This window comes from Grus americana, chromosome 12 (assembly GCF_028858705.1).
Source record: "Grus americana isolate bGruAme1 chromosome 12, bGruAme1.mat, whole genome shotgun sequence".
NCBI classification, from domain to species: domain Eukaryota; kingdom Metazoa; phylum Chordata; class Aves; order Gruiformes; family Gruidae; genus Grus; species Grus americana.
Genome location: NC_072863.1, coordinates 20,100,495 through 20,122,996, shown reverse-complemented (window position 1 = coordinate 20,122,996; position 22,502 = coordinate 20,100,495). Strand labels below are relative to the sequence as shown.

General features: G+C 40.5%; 1 protein-coding gene across 5 annotated transcripts in view; it reads left to right on the top strand.

Annotated features, from left to right (window-relative positions):
* CHRDL1 (chordin like 1) overlaps window positions 1-22,429 on the top strand; it is a 45,175-nt gene extending 22,746 nt beyond the window's left edge. Inside the window, exons 5-12 of one of the 5 annotated variants that reach the window (XM_054840019.1) lie at window positions 4,805-4,947; window positions 5,964-6,057; window positions 9,841-9,908; window positions 11,201-11,375; window positions 14,644-14,838; window positions 16,598-16,765; window positions 17,934-18,023; window positions 19,283-22,429. In XM_054840019.1, the coding sequence (XP_054695994.1) occupies window positions 4,805-4,947; window positions 5,964-6,057; window positions 9,841-9,908; window positions 11,201-11,375; window positions 14,644-14,838; window positions 16,598-16,765; window positions 17,934-18,023; window positions 19,283-19,413 (1,064 nt within the window). In that variant the 3' untranslated portion in view covers window positions 19,414-22,429. Of the gene's footprint in view, window positions 1-4,801; window positions 4,948-5,963; window positions 6,058-9,840; window positions 9,909-11,200; window positions 11,376-14,643; window positions 14,839-16,597; window positions 16,766-17,933; window positions 18,028-19,282 lie in introns of all 5 variants that reach the window. The other 4 variants (XM_054840021.1, XM_054840018.1, XM_054840020.1 and 1 more) reach the window with 4 other exon arrangements.
* The last annotated feature ends 73 nt before the right edge of the window (window positions 22,430-22,502 follow it).

The window sequence follows — 22,502 nt, the reverse complement described above, 5'->3', positions numbered from 1 at the left end:
AATTGATTGTAGTAAGGCCTGGATCCTAAAGCCCTTCCTCCAGTAAGTCACCCCACATTTCCCAAAAGGGTAGTTTGCTCATAGCCAGTTACTGCTTTTCACTCTTTGCACATAAATACTTTTACAGAAGTTACCACTGTTTCAAACACCAGGAACTGCTCATGGAATTTGTCTAAGCTATCCAAGGGATTAGTTGCAGATAACCGATGCTCTTCTGCTCCATATCCAAGCAAGGGTAAAGCATCTCAGGACCAACTTTTATAACAATCCAGGAAGGAATAGAGTTATAAACAGAAAAAGCTAAAAGATGGTGTTTCCAAAACTGACTGTGATCCATGTGATACAGCATCTGTTTCTCCCAGGAGACTGGAAAGCTCCGGAAGCCAGGAAGCCCTGGTCTGTGTGCGTAGTCTGACCGCCCTCAAACCTGGGCCCTTGGAAACCTCAAGTCATGGGCAGATCATCAGGCAGGTTTCCATGAGAAATCTGTGATTGCAGTACATTCCACTGAACCAGAAAATTTCCATAAAATGTCTGTGGTTTATCAAATTCATATCTGACTCTGCTTTGTCAGACTGTCAGGAAAGCATTAATGCTGTACTTCGCACTAAGTTAGCATCCCTTCATGGTAAACTTTTTGCCATACTGTTTCTTCACACGCCCTGTCAAATGGACTATAGCTCATGGAATACGCAAACTATACCTACACCCAGTTCTAGTTCATAGTGAACTTTTCTATCAGGCTGTACTACAGATCTGAATTGATATAAATCTTGTTTGTATAGAACAACAACTCCTCCTAGTACAAACACCCATCTCAAACATAATCTTAGAAAGCAGCGTTCAAGCAAGCGCCTAGGCTGAATCCTGAAGGAAACCTTTCTGTTGGCTTCATTGAGGCCAGTATTTACCTTGTGTGTATGGTACGCCAGTGAAAAACAGCCAGGTTGACAACAGAAGCTGGACAGAATCCCATGCTGGGAAGAGAGGAATGCTTGGATATAAGAATTCAAGCATAGCCACCATAGTCTCCAATTGCTTTTAAAAAAATAATTGTTTTGAAGCTAATCCATTTTTGATACAGTTGTATTCTGCTGCCTGCTTGTAAAACCTGACAGATTTCTTCAGCCAGGTTCAACCTTTAAAGGTCCTTAGAGGATAAGTTCAAATCCATAGCAAGTCACATGAAGCCCACGTTGCACATCTTAGTCTCCTGCAATTACCTAATGCTGATGTTGGTGATAAATCAGTGATCCATATTGCTATCTTATGGTCTTACCTTGATCCCACCAAAATTGCAGGCAAATGTATGCATGGCCTGTCAACTTCTGTATTGAATTCTGAGCCCTTAGAGAATAAATGCCAACCACAGAAATGAAGATACTTCCATTTCGATTGATGCTATAACATCTTTACCCTATACATTTTATATTGCTTCCACTGACATGCTATGAATGCCAGAAAGAAAAGCTCAGATTAAACCCAGTTAATTAAAAGGATTCACACAGATGGTTTGCCTGGTACTTTACAGAGGCAGCTAATTAAAGCGATGTTAGTCAGCACCATTAAAATGCCAGATAATGCTTTAGGAACAATCCTGATTAGGAAGCGAGGTTTACAAATAGAGCTTTGAGCAATGCAGTATATTTGCAGTTAATTAATCTAATTCTAGCATATCTTAACTAAGGCACAGAATAATGCATGCTGATATCAATGTTAATGCCAAGATTTTTCGAAATTCAAACCTGGCATTTATTAAAACAATCCACAATGACTCTAATTTCACATTCTACAGGAGAATATGATACCATGAGGGAGTCTGAACTCCTCTAATTAGCCATGATTTAAAGAGCACTAGAAAAGAAACCAAGGAAAGTCCTAGTTGTATAAAGTCAGTCGCACACTAGCAAAGACAGAGAGAGAGAAGCTGCACCAGACAGAAGTTATATTTAGACATGCAATATAAACAAAGCTTCCTTGCAGTTTTAGACAGATGCTGTGTTTAGAGAGGATCAGTCGTGCTCTCCAATATGCTGTCTCCGATATATGACTGTATATATTTTTTTGCAATAACAGTAATGTAGTCTTCACCTGAAAACTTCTTGTAAGCCTTATTTTATGCAATGAAATAGCCCCATTCACTTAATGTGCTAAAAGACAATCATATGCACAGGTATGTGCAGCGTAGGACCTAAACCATGGTCTTATTCCCTGTAATTAAAACCGGCTTTTCTTACAATTATTTCATCAAATAAGACTTCAAAATAGCAATAGAATTTCATCCCATATTCCAAAGATAGGCAGATGTACATGTGTTTGGGGCTGCATGTGATGATTCAGCTGTTATAGGCCTAACTTCTGTGATCAACTTAAAAGAAATACAGATGAAAACAATTACCTACTGCAACTCTCCACTGTCATTTTCCAAGCAATAAAAATGTCACCATCTTCCTTCCCTTACTTAGAAGCCACAGTTTAAAGGCATTTGGTGATTTCATAGTGATCTAAGCGATGTGGCATATACCAAGGTAAATCTGCAGTAAAACTTCCTCTCTTCATCCAATACTCTGAGGAGTCACGATGAGTCACTCAAGTATTGGTCTTTGCAAATGTCAGACCGCAAGCCAAACCCTACTTTGGGACAGGCATCCCACATGGGCACAGCGATGTCCTGCAGAGCCTGTGTGAACAGGGCCTCATAGCCAGACAAGAACCATCTGTATTCTCCTTTCATTTTCATTTCTTTCCAGTTCTACTGCTCTTCCAGTTGCCCAAGGGGCAAGGGGATAACTAAAGGTTTGGCAATCTCTCCTTCTGCTTTCCATGAGATGACTCTGAAAGCCCAAGAAACTATGGTGACATAAGTTTTGAGAGGTAGCACAGACCTGAGAAGTGCCTCTTCATGTTGTCCAGTATTTGTGCCTAATGGGACTGTAGCTGAATTTGTCACTTGAATCTTTTGTTGATGACTTTAATGTGTCCTAATTAGAATATACATCTTGCCTTTCCAGAATGTGTAGTACTAGCAAACCATACAGAAAGTGCCGAAAGCATTGCATTTCTATGCTGAGCCCAGGTGTTGTCAAAGCTCTGTACTATTTATAAGATTTTGGAAAGGTATCATTATATACCCTTGATTGCACTGAAATAATGATATATTTGGTGCTTCAAAGGAAGAAGTGCAAATACCATGTCTGTCTCTTGAAGAGAAATGAAATGTCAGGCAAGGAACCCTAAACGGCTAACTTCTCCTGCCATTCTCCTGCAGAATGTTCTCTGCTGACCCACTAGACTCTCAACTACTGTAGTACAACAGGACATGTATGTTCCACAGCCAGATTTGACATTTACTATTCAAAATATTATTCATATTTGATGGACCAATATAAATACATGCTTTTATGGAAAACTCTAAATGTCAGTGTTTAATGCCAGTGCATGCCAGCAGAAAACTGCTCTTTCACTTGAGCTCCCAGCTGAAAAATGGGTGTTCTGTGGTGGCACAGCTTCATAAGAAAATCTCCTCAGGTTTATCTGATAGATAATGAAAGGGGCTACAGCAAAACCTGAATTTTCAGGTCAGGTTTCTTTTACATTAAAGCCCAAACCCACTGAATGAAATTTCAGCTGCATTCCTAGAAATTTGCAGTGATTCAGGCTCCAGAGAACAAACACTCCACTGTTACTTCCATAGAGCTCTTGTTTGAAATGTCTTTTCCCATGCTGAGATGCTAAATTCATGTGAATGTAAATGTATAGTGCCACATTCGCTGCCCAATAGGTATCAAGTGACTTACATTTCTTAGGTAAAGTATAATCCCTTTGCACAGTTTGTCAACTGCTAATAGTTAAACAGTCTAGGGGATGTTTTAACATAAGGTATGGATAGCTGTATGTCTTAGAAGAAAATTTAGCCATGTGGTGCAAAACTCGATACGATCTTGAGTTGAAACAGGAGGTTTTATGTTTGAATTGACACTGCCATCTTGTGCACTTTGTCATATGCACTGAGTTGTGCAAAGAAAATGCACTCATTTGCACATCTGGTATTAAAATGCATGTTCAGAGAAAAATCAGCTTTTAGGTGGCTTTTGAAGTCTGCCTTTGACAAGTTTTGCCTATTTTGAAAACAACAGCAGCAACGAATTGTGAAGGCCACTAGGAACAAACACTTGCATAGTACATAGTTTTCTGCTGACACAGTTCCATCGTCAGCATCGCTGCTCCTCTACCAGAAGGTTTGTGCCTGTGGGTGGCATGGAATCATGCATGCCCTGTGGCACAATGCTAACCTGCAAGTAAGTCTTCTATGGGCTACAACACTACAAACCATTAATGAAATGATACCAGGACTAAGAACAGGGAAACCATGGTAGAACAGTGCTATTGATAGTGGGATTCTGTGTGTTTACAGGACCTAATGCCTTCTACATTAAAGCATGAAAAAGTCATGTAAATATAACTAGTGGGCTCATAACTGCACCTGACTGTTCTAATACCAAATGCTACAGCAGACACAGCAAAAGAAAATACAGTGGCATGAGACAGCCATCAGTGCTGGCATTGCAGTAGATCATCAGCGTCCTAAGATTAACTGGGACAGTCAACTCAAAGCGTGAATTATTAAAGTTCAGCAAAATAGCAGCATGAGAATATCACTTATAGTTTGTAGCATGCCAAAACTTGACTTTTTTATAATAAAGAGAAATAAGGGAGAAGGGAAGCTTTTCTCCTCTGTATTTGTGATATTGCGAGTTGTCAAGAACGTTTGCATGAAGTGTTCTTTTCCCCTTGCTTCCAGAAGACTCCCTGTTCTCAGTAAGCAGCAAAATCACCGGAAAATCCTGTGAATACAATGGCACCACCTACCATCATGGTGAAATGTTTGTGGCAGAGGGGCTTTTCCAAAACAGGCAAGCAAACCAGTGTGCCCAGTGCAGCTGCTCAGTAAGTAACATGATTTGATGGAGCCCTCCTCTGTCTATACTTTGTTTCACCTTTCTAGAAGACCTCACACTGAAATATAAGCAATACAAAGCAAAGGCTGTGAATTAAGAATTAAGGCTGAAACTCATGAGAGTGCTCAGAGCCCATCTGCAGCACCTGGTAAATGCCAGGCTACCTCTTACTCAAACACAGTGGACAAAGCTTACCCTGTCAAACATCTGCTGTAAGTGACCTTACAGTGCAGAGGCATCAGGTAAAATATTGCTACTTGGCATATGTAGAATATTTCACTTCGACCTGACTGGAAAATACAGCACTAAGCCACTGGCTGAAACTGAATTCATTTGGACGGAGCCGATAAGTAAAGAGCCCCACAGACTCCCACAGGGAGCGGACAGCTCTGTAAACTGGCACTGGGCCACAGAGCCATTCCTCAGATGTCACCAATTCAAATCCAGTTCATCTGAGCAGTCACCCAGTGACTCTTCAGAGCCAGTATCTGAAACAAAACATCATTCTCAATCCAGCCAGCTCTTCAGTATCAAGCACTGGCAACTCTGCACCTCCTCTGATCAAATCAGCATCATATTCTACATTAACTACACATTTAACAGGCCAAGTACTGAACAAACTTAATGACTTTTTGTAACTGCTAAGCTATTCCTCCAGTTCAATGGTAAGACACAACAGAGGGAGAGCAGGGGGGAGAATTTACGCTGGGTGATTTTAGTACCAACAATGTCAGGTACATTTTCAGCCTGCAGTTCTTTTCCCTACACACTTTCACCTCTTCCCTTTTCCCCCTGTTTTTTTAAAGAAAGGGACCTTCCTCTGTGCAACAACAAATTTTTTAAAAGCTGTTCAGACTTTTCATTGGTCTAATATTCTACTTTCGCATGCTAAAGTGGCATTTATGTAACACACGTATTAGATTTAAACACGTTCATAAAAAATGCATATACAGTACCAGACGAATCGATGACTCCTCCTAAATTCTCCGTGTGTTTTACTGGCAGGAAGGAAATGTGTACTGTGGGTTGAAGACTTGTCCCAAATTAACTTGCTCTTTCCCAGTTTCTGTTCCGGAGTCCTGCTGTCCAGTTTGCAGAGGTAAGTTCAAGTACAACCACAGAAGGACAGGCTCTGAATTTACTCCTTCCCCTGTGAAAGCCCTGTCTTTGCACCAGCACTGTCACCCAGGACACTCTCTGCAAGTTTCCCACGTACTTAGAATCCAATGCATGTTGGGAAATTAAACCTTGAATTCCAGCAGGGTAACATTGCTACCTTTGTTTTCCTAAATTGAAACAAGGAGAGAATGCAGTGATGATAAGGTTGCATCCCCGTAACAAAGTAAATCAAGGCTTCAAATGATGTATTGAAATAGCTGCCATTGCTCTGGGTAGGAAAGCTTTGCAATGGAAGACGAGCTTCTATCATCTGACAGGTTACCAGACCTGCTCAAGTTATGCAAGACACAAGAATTTCAATTCAGAGGGTAAAGCCAAGTACTCCAGTTTAAATTAGGTGTCAATCTATATACAGGTGACTTCAGTATTTTACTAGCAATTGCATTTTAGGTCTTGTACACACAGGGAACTTGATTCTAGGGGCCTTCCCAGCCTTTCTGAATGTCTAAACCTAAATGTCTGTCTAAAAGCCCGTCTAAAAGTCTGAGAATTTCTAAATGTTTTTTATCTCACTATTAGTATTGTGGCATTTGAATCACCACTTCTAAGGTATCTAAGCACCTATGGCCAGTTCTCAAAGATGCAGATAAGCACCTAAAGGTACCTATGGTTTTCAGAAGTGCCACTCTATTGATATCAGTGATGCCAGGCTGCTTTGAAAAACTGTCCTGCTTGCACCTTTGTGCAGCTATATCCTTCTGAGATTCTGCTTGTTTGAACTCAGTACTATTCCATGGTAAAAATGAGTATTGTCAGTTGTGTATTTTTGCCGATGGTGCTAGAGTTGTGAAACACAAACTAGCGTAGTCCCACAGTCCCTGTCCTGAGGAGTCCTGAGTATGCACGCTGGACCAAAAGCTCTGAGCAGTGAAGGGGCTGAGCCAAAAAGAGGGTACTTCAGTGTGCATCAGTGCTTAATAATGCAGCATGATGCAGAGATAGTACAGCACGCTTTGAAGGAACAAGTTCCTGGATAGAAGCTGTGCAGTCATGTCAGCGCAGCAAGCTGTCTTAAGCTACTTAACCCACGGAGATGCAGTGGTAATTAACTTCAGTGTCGCACCACGTAGGACCTGAACTAATCTCTCAGCAGGGCAATGCTGCGTGCTGCATAAATACATCAGCTCAGTCAGAGCAGGGATGAGGATCTCTATGCAGTACTCCTTTGCATGGAGATTGTTCCTTGTTCTTTGCTCCTTTATCATGTTACTCCACAGTATCTTTACAAATCTTAAAGCGTTTTGCCAGGCAAACTGCTTATAAAGCTTTGTGATCTGAAGCAGGCAAGGTGGTAGTCCTGGCTTCCCAGGATGAAATTTAGTAATATACTGTTTTAAATGTAATATATTGGCAGCTAATTAAAGTAAATCCTTGCTAATCATCTGATTCCTCATATCTGTTTCCTGGTAGTTATTTGAGCTATATTTGAAACCCGCCTCTTTCAGTTACAAAAATCAAACTGACTTTCAAAGTACGAGCTATCAGACATAGCTATGCTGTAAACTAGCCTCATGCTGGAGAAATCAGTCACTTCAGGCAAAGAGAGAGTCACTAATGAGAAACAAATTCATTAGAATTTCCATATGAGAGGTGAGATTAAATTGGATTACGCAGTAGAGACGACCCAGTGTCTCCACTGATGCAGGGTTTTTTTAATGTATTCCACTGTCTGTTACTCTTATTTTAAAATGTTGAAATGATCATTTATCTCGTAATCAGCTTTGTCCTTTTCAATATGGCATAAGCTGTTTTATCTGCCCTCTGTGATTCTTATGAAATGCAAACCTAAACAAAATGTTTGCATCAAGATGTAGCACAGCTCATGGGGAGGAAACTGTGAGTCAGTTTCTGCTCCCTGCATGGCCAAATATATTAACATAATATATTAAAATTTGCTGATTTCCCTGTTCATTCCTCTGCTGCTGACTAGAGAAGGTTCCAAGAACTATGGTTCAGATGCTGATTTATGTCAGGATCCAACTTCCCCTTAGGTTCAGGGGAAAGTTCTCATAAACTGCATAGTGAGTAAAATGCTAACACATAGTATGCACTAGGATTGTGGATCCGTGATGAATCTGATCAAGTTAAATCTGGACGAGTTAACTCCAGAACTGGAGGCGTACCCACATCAACACCATGGCTCTCCCAAGCCAGTATCACACACTACTGCTGCTGCAGCAGCTACCCTGCTTCGAGGACCCAAGCCATTAATGTAAGGCACCTGACGTGGTGGTCCTGCTCTGCATTCAGTGCAGTGCTCGGCACATCTAGAGCTAGGCTTTGACCCACTAGCAAAGCAGTCTTATCTGTACTTGTATCTGAATGCCAAGGCTGGGATAAATTCCAAGCTCAGCTCCACACTAAATGATTTCTCTTGTTCTTGTACAAGTTTTCCAAGAATCAGATATCAGTTCAAGTTCCATGGCTTGTCTTATCAAGGAACACCTCTAAATAGATCTCTAAAAACTTCTTAAAGCCACATTCTCTCTCTAGCCTGCACTGATTTTTCCCTGCTATAATTACTGCCATAGCTTACGCTTAGTTATGTTTGTATTTATGAAGTTGCCTTTACAAAGAAAACAGCTGGACACTACTCCTGAGTAGAAACTGAGGGTTTCTTCTTCTTTCCAACTTTCCTTTCCATGAATCACATGTTTGGCTGTGAGGAACCAGAGCCTGGCTCCGCAAGTCCCTTGCGTCGATTCTCAAAAGCATTCATTACTTCTGCATCACATGCACAAACTGCAAGTGCTCTAGCAAAACTTTTTCTTTTTTACAAGACAAGTTAGAATGTCCTTACTTTGTTATGAGTGTCCATAGTGCTATAAGCCTTATTCTGTAGTATTGTCATTGGCCTGATTCAAAAAAGCAGTGCTGAACATTTCCTATTCTCTACGTGCAAATATAGGATCCTGTGAGCTTAGATGGGATCTGGTGTTAGTGGGCCAGCTTCTCATACATCCTGCTGTAACTCATTGCACGTGCCTGGCTTCCTGGAAGAGTTTTTGGTTTGTGTCTGATGAGTCACGCACAGTCTCTCTTTGACAAACAGATGAGAGCACCTCCCTGGTTCATAATCATACCTGGGGGTGAATCGTGACTTATCAATTTTTATTAAATGAAGCATAAATATGAGAGGAAAAACAACCATTTAGATATGAGGACAGGAAGTTTGCAGGACAAAATATGGCTTACTGTCTCTTGATATGTATAATACAGTGTTATTTATTAATGGCTACACTTCAGAGCTGACTACAAAAATGTAATTGAGGATTCAATTCTCAGTCAGGTTACATGTCAGTTGAGCAACAGAAACTGTGCCTGTGGGCTCCCTCAGCCCACAGTAGATGGAAGGTCACACAATTTAGCCTTTGTGAGCTAAGCGAAGTCATGTCTTCCCACCTTTGCCTGAGATCACATAGCAAATGGTGGAAATTACCTTGCCCATAGCATCTTGTTAAGCCACATAAATCTGATAGTAAATCTTCATCCTGGGTTTGCATAACATTTGGGAAGAGATCTACCTTTTGGTCTCTACAGAATCTAGTACAATAAAGTCAGACTACAGACTGACACTTCTACATACTGATGCAACCTCCACCCTAAATTTAGCTATAAAGCTGGATGAGACCTTTCCCCTAAGTATCTCCCAAGGTGTTGCCCACTTACTCCCCTAACTGATACTGCTCTGCTTCACGTCCAGGAGATGGAGAATTATCATGGGAACATTCCGACGGAGATATCTTCCGGCAGCCAGCCAACAGGGAAGCCGTAAGTGTGACCTACAATTTAAAGATATATTTTCCTGCTGTACTGTCCATGCCAGTACATTGATAATAGGTCTGAATACTGCTTCATCCTGGGTTCTGTGAATCTAGCCCAAAATAGGTATCTTCCACTTCTGCAAACCTCTTAATAAACTCAACCCAAATTCATGAATAACACTGAATTATAAACTCCCATGAGCTCCTGCAGGTTCTGGATTTGGTCTTTGTTGTATATGCTCTATAAGAACAAAATTCTACAGTGTTTTGTTTGCTATGCAAGCTTCAATTTTAAATCATAATTGCAAACACTTCCCAGTTGACATATAGACACGTATTACTTTAGGGGCTTCACTACCCCTAGGGGTAAGAGTATCCATTGACAACTCCAGAGATGATTTTTATAACAGCATTTGGAGAGAATATGAAAAGCTTTTAAGGATTAGGAGCGCTACCTAAATACATGAACCAACAGGTCTTTGGATTAGTGAGAAGAATCATGCCTTATAAAATAACTGCTGTAATATACACTATTCCTTCATATTTTGGAAAATAATTCTCTGAAAACAACCAGTGTTTTTGCTCTAGAAAACACACTGCAAACTACTACTACTACTACTACTACTACTACTACTACTACTTTCCTTTGCAAATAAGATGAGACTTCCCAGTCTGTAAGACAGATTCTAGTAAGGTTCTGCTCAGTCTGTGCAAGGCTAACCCTGGCTGTGCATGAGAGTTTAAAGCTGCAGACAAGAAGCCGGACAGTCATTCTGAACATGCTCTGCCACTGGAGCCCTAGGAGAAAGCAATTTTGTTGAGGAAAACTAGATAGGCTTATAGTTCTTCTCATCTAATCTTAAAGTAGAGTAGACATCAGTAAAGTAGATATCTAGCTCTGAATACCATTTTTCATACCTGGAGCGAAACAGGCACTTCTGGGTGTGATTCATCTCATATAGAGATCCACAACAGGTCAGGTTCTGAAATTGTCTCTCTGTCCATTGACTTGATAAGGGACTTCAGATGACCAACTCAGATAAAGACACCTACACTGACATATACAGTCTGGTGAGATGAGTTACAATTGTGTATGTGTAGATGACTTCATTACCATGTTAACTGTCTGCAAAACCTGAATGGCCTTTATTTGGTATGGTGCCATTCATTACATTTAATGATGTTTGATGATAGTGGCAACACTCTTGTTACCTTTGTTAAGCTTCTAGTACAACCTCTTTCCCCATGTTCATTGGAATGAGACATTTACTTTCCTGCTCTCTTCCTGTCTCCACACAGAGACACTCATACCATCGCTCCCACTATGACCTGTCACCCAGCTCTGCGAGGCAGGTAGTCAACATACCACGATTTCCCAATGCCAGGAGTAACCGTGGAGTCCTACCAGATCCCCAGCAAGCTTCAGGAACAATAGTACAAATCGTCATCAACAATAAGCATAAGCACGGACGAGGTAAAGACAAGTACTTCTTATACTATTACTCTGGGTCAGGAATCAATCACCTCAAAATATACAGCAGAATCTTGGAAATACACGCTGGTATCAAGAGATCCAGTGCAAATCAGGGAGGCAAAAAGCAATAAACTGTTAAGGATATGAAATTAGCTCTTGACTAAGATCAGTTGTGCCTACACATACAGCAGTGCATTTCATTCTGCAAAGGCACCACACTATCGGGTTGCTTTCTGAATTACTTTGTGGGATTGTGCTACACAATTCTGAGAACACATGGAGCAGTTACCAGGGAAGTGAGTGCTTTGTGCCATACAGGACACCATGATGCCTTTAGATTGCTAACTTGTTCACACAGTGACTTGTCCAGTAGGAAATCGTTCGTGGTTATTTTCTTTACACTGTCTCCTATTTTGTAACTTTACTAGCTGTAAGCAGCATATGTTTAAACTGCCTCACAAATCTCAGACCATGAAGCGTTGCCATAGTATCAAGAGGTTTTCTGCCTCCGAGGCATAGCAAATTATTCTCAAGAAAGACAATATCATATCCCCCACCTTACGGTAGACAGTGGGATGCAAGGGGTGCTTTTCCTCCTCCATGACTAATACTAGAGGCAGAGTAGGCAATTAGGCTGTACTGGATGCCTGAGCTATAAAGAGGCAAAGTTAACCAAGGTAATAAATCTTACTCTAAGAATCTTTCAGTGCCTTCTGATAATGTAATATAGGGCATATTACATTATGGGGACAGCAGAACTTTGATCCAAACCAAGGCAAACCTTTTCCAAACATGACTAAGCCATATTCCTGCTTCATTACAGGAAGGACAAAAATAGAGGAAAAACATCAATTCTCCAGTTAGTGGGACAGCAGGTTTTGCACAATAAAAATGGTGAGATGCTCAGTTCCCACAGTGGGTGTACCTCAGTGAAGAGAGGTCTGCAGGAACAGGCCTGAAAAGCCATAAAAGAAATAGCTGTAAAAATGCATGTTCAGAACAGCATCTATACACAAATACCAGTCAGTATGCACTTAGAAACTACCCACAAAGAGTTAAAAGTCCTTGTATTAGGGCCAACTAATCTTTTAAGGTATTAACTAACAGAAGGAATGTTGGCCATAGGATCTTTATTATCCACCTGAACAAGCATGAAAAAACATTCAGATCATGCCAGTGTTTTATGCTGAATCTAGGAGCAGGAATCTCCATGCAGTGCAATATCTTTGACATGTAATTCACACATGGAGACATCATCAAAGCAATTTCTAACTGATTTGTTTCAGCAAATAAAGAGCATACAGATGAATAGCATATTTCTGGATGCAGTATATAGTAACTGCCACAACTTCAGACACTCACTGCCTGGAGAGTGTCTGAGAGATCCCCACGATGGAAAGAGGAACGCTGACCATGTATTTTCTCTTGTTCTTGTGCAGTTAACAAGTGTTTTATTAATTAATGCACATGCCCCTTGAGACACATTTCAACAAGTTAAAAAATAAACACATAACAATTCTCCTGACACGCAAATACTGTGCAGTTGCATGGATCCAGATTTATCATTCTAAACATGAAAAGCACTAAAAATAGGGCATGAGGGAACTGGAAGTTGTTTGCCATATTTTGGCTTCTACTGGAGGCTTCATCTGCTACCTCAGAGTAATTGTTTAACTGTTCTGTGCTAAACAAACCCTTAAAACAGAGAGAATATGTATCCACACAATGTCAGGGAGAAATTATGAAATATTTATGTCCATAAAGGATGTGGAGAACTCTAGGTGGGAAAAAAAATCCATATAAGCATAAATATAACTAATAATATAGTATTTTAAGCATGTAAGAAGCCTGCTGAGCAGCTGAGTACTTACCAGTTTTCTCATTTATAGTTTTTTCTCGCATGTTCTTAGTATACAGATAATAATTTATTTGCTTTTATTGAGAAACAAAACTGTTTCCTACCTCTAAAATAAAAACGTGTCTTAAGAAAGAGTTAAAAAGTAGCAAATTATAAACCAAATGATAGCATAACCCCATGAAAGACAATACATTGCAAAGAACACTCCCCATAAATCTCAGTAACTCAGTAAAGTATAAGCCAGTTGGCAACATCTGTTACCAGTTAGATGTAAATTTCAGATTACAGATAAAAATTAAATTGCTTTTGAAAGTTACAGGCGAAATAGGAACATGTTTTACAAATAAAAGCATTAATAAAAATGATGGCATATTAGAAGAATTGGAAATATTTACAACATATCCCAGCTTCATTTTAGTTGCTTTTAGAAATCAGGCGGTGCCCTTTCTTTCACCTTGTTAGGATTAGTTTGCATTTTTCTTTGTGTTTATAAAATATTTAAAAAAGAAAGGAGTAAGGTTTATAGGACAAATGCAAACATGGTGTAAAGTGATATAATTCCCATTAACTGCTGGGTGACCCAAACTGGCTTCCACTAGGCATGGATTTTTCCACTCTCCTTGTGTCAGCTGTATTCCTCTGTCTCCCAAGGGCACCGATGAATAAATATTCTGAGGTGTTATTGGAATGAAATTTCAGTCCCATATGTGTCCTTTCATGTTAATATTTTCTTGTGATTCCAAAAGCCCAATGTCTCTATATACCTATAGACATATATATTTCCACAAAGGACATTAAACTTTATTTTGCAACTTTCTCTTGCTTCATTCTGTGTGTTGTGTAGCAGGAACTTTCATGCAGAAGCAATAAAAGGCCCAGGTGGCACTAACCCATCCTGCTGATAGCGTGGCTCTCACTGCAAAAGCCACGCTTAGCTAATGGGTAAGGAAAGTTGTGCAGATGACTCAGCAGCAAATGTCACAATCCTGTCATCTGCAGATTCAGTTCTGTGTCCTGTGTGTGGACTGAGACTAGGAGGGGAAGGAAGAGTGAGTTTTATAAGCTGGTTAATGATGCACAACTGAAATGTGTGCACTGTAGAGGAGCTAGTCAAATACTTGACTTGGCCACCTTCACTGTTCTTCTCAAAATAGTGATGGACACCAGTGACAGCAGAGTTGGAATCAAGGCAAAACTGCTCAGGAAAGGGTGATCATAGGCTCAGACTCATTTTAAGTAGCAAAACTCCAAGTTAACAAGCAGAGAAATGGGCCAGAGACACTAACAAATTATGTACAGAGATACTGCTTTAAGCAAATGTGCATGAGTCAAATGAATATTCATAGAGAGGCATTCAGTGAACATACCTTTTCCAGTTGTACTTTTTCTTCCTTTTCTCTTCTTTCGTAGTTTGTGTTTCAAATGGCAAAACATACTCACATGGTGAATCTTGGCATCCTAATCTCCGGGCCTTTGGAATCGTAGAGTGTGTGTTGTGCACCTGCAACATCACCAAACAAGAATGTAAGAAAATTCATTGTCCAGAACAATATCCCTGCAAATACCCTCAGAAAGTAGAAGGAAAATGCTGTAAAGTCTGTCCAGGTAAAACAGAGTTGATCACAGACCACCTTTTTGCCGTGCATGTTAAGGGGCTTGGCTCAAGCCTTCCAGTCACAATAAGATCTGATGAAAATAGCAATAGCTGTGCCCACTGTCGCAATGTGTGTGCGGAGGTGTCGGTGTGAGACAGGCAGAGCTGCCTGGCCAGCCCTGCTGTTCACTGCTGTTCCTCAAATGGGGGGGGCTTGTTGGCGGGGGCATACATGTTCTGATCAGTCACTGCCTTTCTCTCTGCTGTTAGCATGACTTCCTGACTCTCATTTCCAAAGAGAATATTACAGAGATGTACACAGAAAGTTCATTAATGTCAAAAGACTCTCCCATCCTTCCCCCACTGCACTGCCCACAGAACCTCGAAATCATGTTCTAGCTTGTGAAATTTGCATGGGGATAATATCATTTCTGCTTCTTAAAATGTACCAGAAGGATTCAAAACCCCTGATTATAAATTGATTGGTGTCAGTTATGTAACTTAATCCTTAAAATAAATATTAACTTATCACAAATTTAGCATTGTTTCTATGCTGCACTAATGATTAAACTTATGTAGACATTACTTACTAAAATCAATGCCTACAACTAGTGAAAAATGGGCTAATATGAGTCTGATGATGGTCTGCCAAACAACCAGCCATGTTGCATATGATATAAAGGGTAAAGGAGTGTCCATTTCCCTTCCATGCCTTTAAACTTCTTTTCTAATCTGTATGGCCCATTTCTATGTTTGTTTGGTGATGCATTGGGTGGAAATGCTCTGAGGAAATGAGTTGTTTGGTCATGTACTGAAATCCTTCATAGAATGCACACTTCCCATTTTCTCTTGCTAGCCTGGCTTGCTGGGAAAAAGCACAATGCAGTGGCAGTAGGCAGGCAGGAGGTGTGTAGCCAGATCCCTTTGGATGCTTGTGAATCAGAGATCCACAGCTTTTATTGGGCTCATTTGAGATGAGAACAGTGAGCAAAACCTGGTTAACAGGCTTCAATAGAAAATGTAATAGCAAAAAGAAAGTCACTGTCTTTTTCTTTGAGATTCTATGTGCCAATTTTTAAGAAAGCTGAACCTCTTCCTGCAGTCTGTCTTGTGTGTGTGGAGACGTGTTAATTATTAGGTTTTTCCACAAACAGCAGTCCGAGTTTCTGAGTTGCATCATCTCTTTTACATTCTTGTCCAACTTCCAATTACCAACAGAATAATTACAATTTCTACTTGTATGCTTTATGACTTTACCAGGTGGGCAAGAGATAATGTGCACTGTGGCTAGGCCAGGCTTGCACTGGCCAGCTGGCTGCTGCCGAGCAAAATGCAAACCTTGTAGGTTCTACCTGCCCTTTTCCTCAGCAAAGCATTAATTTGTGTCTGTTCACTCTGTCCAACCACCAATTTTTATTTAGTTATTTCATTACCTCTGAGACTTCTACCATTATTTCAAATATGCTTGAAAAGTGGACAACAGGTTTGAAAATTGTGAGGAGTCTCCCAGACCACATGGTTTTGCACAGTTTATTTCCTTGTGAAACTGGGTTATAAATATGAATACTGTCTTGCCACCATAGACTGGCCATCAGAACATAGCAGAATAGAACACTATCAAATATCTGGGGCTTAGCTGGAGATGGATTTGAGTGGCCATACAAGTGAAAATTCTGCTTTTAAACTAAACCTGCTTGGCTATCAGTGCCAAGTAAGTTCTGGAGGACTTGATTACAGCTGTAGTATGTGTTTTGGGCTTTTTTTAAACAGAAGAAGTGCCAAGTCAAACCTTTGACAACAAAGAATACTTCTGTGGGAAAGAGACATTTCCCGTCTATGAATCCATTTTCACAGAGGAAGGAGAAACCATCAGAAAAATTGCAGTAGAGACTGAAAAGCCACCTCAAATAGAAATACATGTGTGGACAATTAGAAAAGGTGAGTTGAGCAAGTTCTTTCTTTAAACAGTGTATCATCTTCCATTAAAATCCCAGGACAATTTACAAATCCAAGCAGCCTGAGCCTGCTGCTCTTCTGGCTATTTAGGATATCACTGTTACAGCCACTTCCAGCATACTGAAGTTTTGCTGTACAAAACCCATTAATAACACACAAAGCTCTAGTTCTGCAAACTCCTGCCCTTCGTTGTGAGCAAAAGCACAATGACAAACAGGTTGTCAGTAATACCCTGTGGAATTAATTTATTGCAGAGAAATGGGTAGTAGAGTTTGTACCAAGTGCCTGGGGGTTCTTATTTAGGACGGACCAAAAACATTTGCATTGAAATTAGTCTGCCCTATCTGCCTTAGAGATGCTACACCCATGATGGTCTAGACTATGGGCCAAAAGGCTGTTAAGAATGGAAAAAATATCTTTTACTACGGTAACTGGTAAAATTAGAAAAAAAACAGAAAAGCATTCAGAAACCCAAGCTCTTCTGCAAATCCCAGACTTTCAGTATAATAAAAATTATCTCCAGCTTCCTAAAAATCCTATCTACTTAATCTACTTTAAGCAAAAAGCATGTGATCCTCATAGGAAACCCTCATATAGTGCAGCCCTTTACACGGAAACGATACATCTCTACAATGCACTTTAAAGCCCAAAGCCAAAGCCCAAAGTGTGAGCAGAAAAGAAGTCACAGAGGGTCGGATGGTTAATAACTACTGTGTGTTCAAGAAGCCACAAAGCCTTGTGGTGATTTGACAGTGATGTTGCCTGCTTGCTCATGACAGGCAAAATGGGATCTGCCTGCAAAATTATACTAGTTTTCTCCAAGACACTGGGATTTTGGCTTCTGTTGTAATCTTACATTTACTCGTGCTAAGGAAGGGTTCAGCTATGTTGGAAAAGAATGAGCTAATTCTCACACCCCTCAAACTCTCCGCAGTCATAAATCCACAGAAGGATTTACAGGGGAGTAGCAACAAAACAAGGGGGTGGCAAACAGAATAAAAAAGAATAGGCTGAAAGTCCATGTAATTGGTAAAGATTATTTCACAAGGTGACTCGACATGGCAGTAATTCTACATAAAGGCAGGACAGTGACTGAGGTTTAGAACAGGCACGTTTCCAGTAACACGCACTTCTCATTTCTTTGCTGAAGGGATTCTGCGTCACTTCTACATTGAAAAAATGTCCAAGAGAGAATTTGAAGAACTTCCTTACTTCAAGCAGATAACAAGGACAACCCTTAGTAAGTAAAATTCTGACCTCTTCAGGTTTCTATTCTCCATATAATCATAGCCTTGAAAAACATTCTGTTTTACTCAACACAGTCAAACAGATGTACTAATTTTTCTTCTAGTACATGGCTCCAATATATTATAAGTTTAGCTTTAAATAATCAAAATACAGCAATTTAAAATATAGATACATATAACAGTAGTTCATGTCCATGCTGTCTTAGTCTCCTGTATTTTGATAAAATACAAGATAGGCTGTTTTCTGCCCCTACTGCCCCAAGTCTAAAATATGACTGATGCCAGCAGAGCAGCACAATTTGGATTTATTTAAATAACATGTCAAGTTACTCCCATTTTTTAGAAAGTCATTTAGAAGGGGAAAAATTCAGAGATGATTCAAGGAGTTCTCCCACATACATATATGTTACATTTGAAAGAACCCTTTCCTATGTTCCTAACAATATTATTTTGATCTGTCTTTTGAAAAGACATGTAATTCTTTTATCACTCTTGACTCAATTTCTTTTTTCTATTTCATCCAGCTTGGGATATCACACTTAATTTGATAGCTGAATTAAGGTATAGACATTTTTAGTTCCCAGTTCTTTTGCATTACAAGTTGTCATTTTTTCTGAGGTCTCTAATTAGGCAAGGAAGTGTTTTTCCCAGGAATAACATGTTCTTGATAATACAGGCTTAGTGAGAAGCAGACACCTTTTCATATAAAAAGTTTCCTAATTTTTTGCTTTCAGCCTTTGATAAGCTTGTCATCTGTAATATAGTATTCTAGTTACCAGTACAGTGGGCATTTCTATTAACATCATAAAAAATATACAGAAATTTTATTAGCCAGCAAACACAGTTTGTATTACACACAGGTAGTCTGAGTTCACAGTGCATGAAACACTTAGACTTGTTGCTTCCCAACTTTTAAATACTTCCATTTACCATCAGAGTTAAATTTACTCATCGCTCTCTCATAAAGCAGAGTATTCAATGTCATAAATGGTTGAATAGGGTCAACTTACACTACTACTTAAAGAAAGGAATAATGTTCTGCTCCTTGTTTATTATTTTTAGCAAAGTTATTTTGCATGGAATATGTTATGCGATTGTAAGATACTTTTTGAATATTTTCCACGGGAGGATTGGACATTCTCTCTTTGACCATTGTGAATCAGTTGGTCTGGAGAGTGTTTGCAAATGTCTTTGAAGTTCCCTATGCCCTTTTCTAAGTCAGTATCTGTCTCCTTTGTATTTTTGTTTTCAGGCCAGTGGAAAATATTTAGCGAGGGAGAAGCTCAGATCAGCCAAATGTGTGAAAGCAGAGTGTGCAGGACTGAGCTCGAGGATTTGGTAAAGGTTTTGTACCTTGAAAAGTCTGAAAAGGGTCACTGTTAAGGGAGACAGCACTGGAGGGAGAAATAGAAGAAAACTTATGAAAACTTGGATCTGCAGCTGGACTGCAGGCTTATTTTGCTTAAGTCAACAGTTGCCCTAAAACCGAAAACTATAATGCAGTAATTATTCACATTATGCACAGCAAATTTGCTGCTTTATGTGTAGTGGTCTGTGTCAACCATTCAAATATCTCCTCCAAAAGACTAGGAGGCTCTGTATTACTGGTGGGAGAAGGAGAAAGAGAGACTGTACTTTCCCAGAGTTGCATTTCTTTACAAGTTAAAAAGAGAAAACAGAACATTTTTATTATTATTATTTGGCAAGTTATTCAAACTAATGAAAAGAAGGACACCTAATAAATGTGCAGGACCTATGGAGAGCATTATTTCCTGTGCTGAATTTATACCATTTCTGGTGTTGAAATAACTCGTGGATTTTTTTTTACTAGTGGAGGAAAAATACAAGCGATACAATACTTGTGTTGGAGACATAAAAAATAGATTAAACTAACAAACTCCTAAGCAGCCTGCCTTTGGGATGATGTCTTGTAGTTGAGCAAACTGAGTCCATAAACTGAACAGCAGGTGTTAGTGGCAATCACTATATTTTTGTAGCAATTTGAGCAAATGTTCACTTTTAAGTGGTTTTCACTGTTTCCTCCACCCACTTCTCTCAAAAAACGTGAAGTGTTAGCTCCCTATCACAGCCCTAATAACTTCATTCTTCTGGGCCCTATTAACACATGGTCTTGGCTGATAAACTGCCTTCTAAAGTGACGTGGCAGAAGGTGCTGAAGTACGCGCAGTACTTTCAAAACACCTAGAGGGTTAAACCTCCCGATTAATAACTCCTGAAGAGTTGTGACAGTGCTTAATTTATTTGTTGTGATTTGTTACAAACCTAATCTTCTGCATTTTTCTGAGGGTGACCTCTCAATTCTCATGCTTCAAGGACAGCTCTCTCCCATTATAAACACCAAACAGCTACAGCAGGCCTTTAGAACACAGCAGCTCGGGGAAAACTGTTATCTTTGTGAAAACCAAATCTGAGAGACTGTGTTGAATTTACTATAGCATGTCTACAGTGTGTTTAAGAATGGTGGCTCTTATCTGCAGAAAAAATATAATTGAAAAAATGTTTTCTCTGAAGAGACACCAAAATACTGTACTGCCTCGTGGCTGCGATGTTGGATTAAATCCCAAGAAGCAAGTGACTCTGCCTGCTTTTGCTCCCATTTTCTATTCCACAAGCAGACCGGAATACTGCTGTTCAAACAGAGCTTTATGGAAATGGTCTGAGCCAAGGGCTGGGGCTTCACAAGGAGTGAAATCAACAGTGACAGCAAGGATTTTGAGGTTTGTCATTCTGCCAGTGACAGCACTCCAGGGTGTACCCATTTCTAGAGGGATGAAGGTGTGGGAGAGCTCGGTGCTGAATGCCAAAAGCCTGTTTCAGGCAGAGCTTCACCATCCTGAGGGGACTCTTGTCTTGAGCTGCAAACCCTGGCAGGCTCCCTCTGCAGCGCGGGCCTTGGGGCCAGGCTTCTTCCTGCCGCCCAGTCCTGCCTCTGCTGCCTGCAGCAACGGGAGGAGTGTAATGCCGGGTTTCTAACAGAGGAGCAAGTGAGGAGAACATTCGGGAAGGTGAAGGAAAGGCTGAAGGGAATTAGGAGAATACATATAGGGTGAGCTCAGGTCCTTAGCGATCTTGCCTGTATATAACCACCCTGTTGTCCCTAGGCCTGGACAGACAGCAGATAATATTTAGGAATACTTCCCTCCCTACCAAGCACTCAACACGGTCCACTGTGTAACCGGAAAACACACTAAAAGGGAGCTCCTCCGGCAACCGTGTGAATTTCCAAGAACAAAATACTCTCCTGGTATCAGTAAGAACCATGAGGGGTCTCTTTCCAGGCCTCCATAGGCTACAGGGAAATCCTCCGTGGTCCCTCCACAGGTGCAGGGCAGTCTCTGCTCGGGGCCAGGAGCGCCTCCTCCCTCCTCCTGCCTGGCCCTCGCTGTGGTGGGGCTGTTTCTCACACTTTTCCCCTCACTGACCAGCAGCGTTTTGCCCATCCTGAAATACCTTTTCCCCGAGGCACCGCCAGCCTGGCTGAGGGGCTGCTGGAACTGTCTGGAACACGGGGCAGCCCCTCAGCTCTCCTCAGAGGGGACCCTGCAGCCCCGCGGCCAATGCCTGGCCACAGGCACCTGGTAGCACTGATACCATGCTATAGCACGCAGTCTTAACTAGCGCCTGGCCATTAGAAGTCCTGGATCACTGTTCGTTAGAAGGAGAGCTAAGTGAACTGTCCCACCACCTTTCCACGGGACTGTAGCCTCTGCCTCCATAAACCCTGTCCTGGTGTTTGAAAGGCGTGTAGCATATCCTAACTGAGGTCCTAAGACTAGCCGCACCAGAGATTACTGCAGTGTAACTGTAGAAGAGGCAGTTTGGCATCAGCAACACCCACGTGGCATCTACTGGGTTGAAATATGCTGCAGAAGTGCAAAATTTTATTATAAATCTTCGAATAAGTTATGAATTAACCTTATTGTTCCTTTGGTGAAGACATTGTAAAGAAGAGGTTCTGAGGAACTGTGGTGATCTGGTAGGAAGACCAGCAGTTGATTTCTCACCTCATGGGCATCCTCTGTTTGTAGCAGTAGCTGGTGAAAAAAGACTGAGTGGAAAGTGTACGGTGTTTGTAATTTTTTTTTTTAAGAAGAAGGCAACCTGCTTTTTGTATTTGTGACAGGACAGGTGGAATCCAGATGGTGTATTTATTTTATAATAAACACTTTTTAAGAAAAGCAAAAAAAAGTCCTAAGCATCATTTAGTAAAATGCGGTGTTGCATTTTTTCCAGTTTCTGGTCACTTAAAGAGAACAAAATACACAGTGTCATGCTTTTCATTCTCTTCATGGGATGTATGTCTGTTACGGTACTTATTTATGTGCTTGTTGTATCACTTTGACCTGGTTTGATAAATTAATAAACTCTGAAGTTGATAATAAAAGAAGACGCTTTGTGTATGATGCTGTTTGGTCAAGATGTTGGTGTCAGTTCCCTGTTTGCAGTCCTTC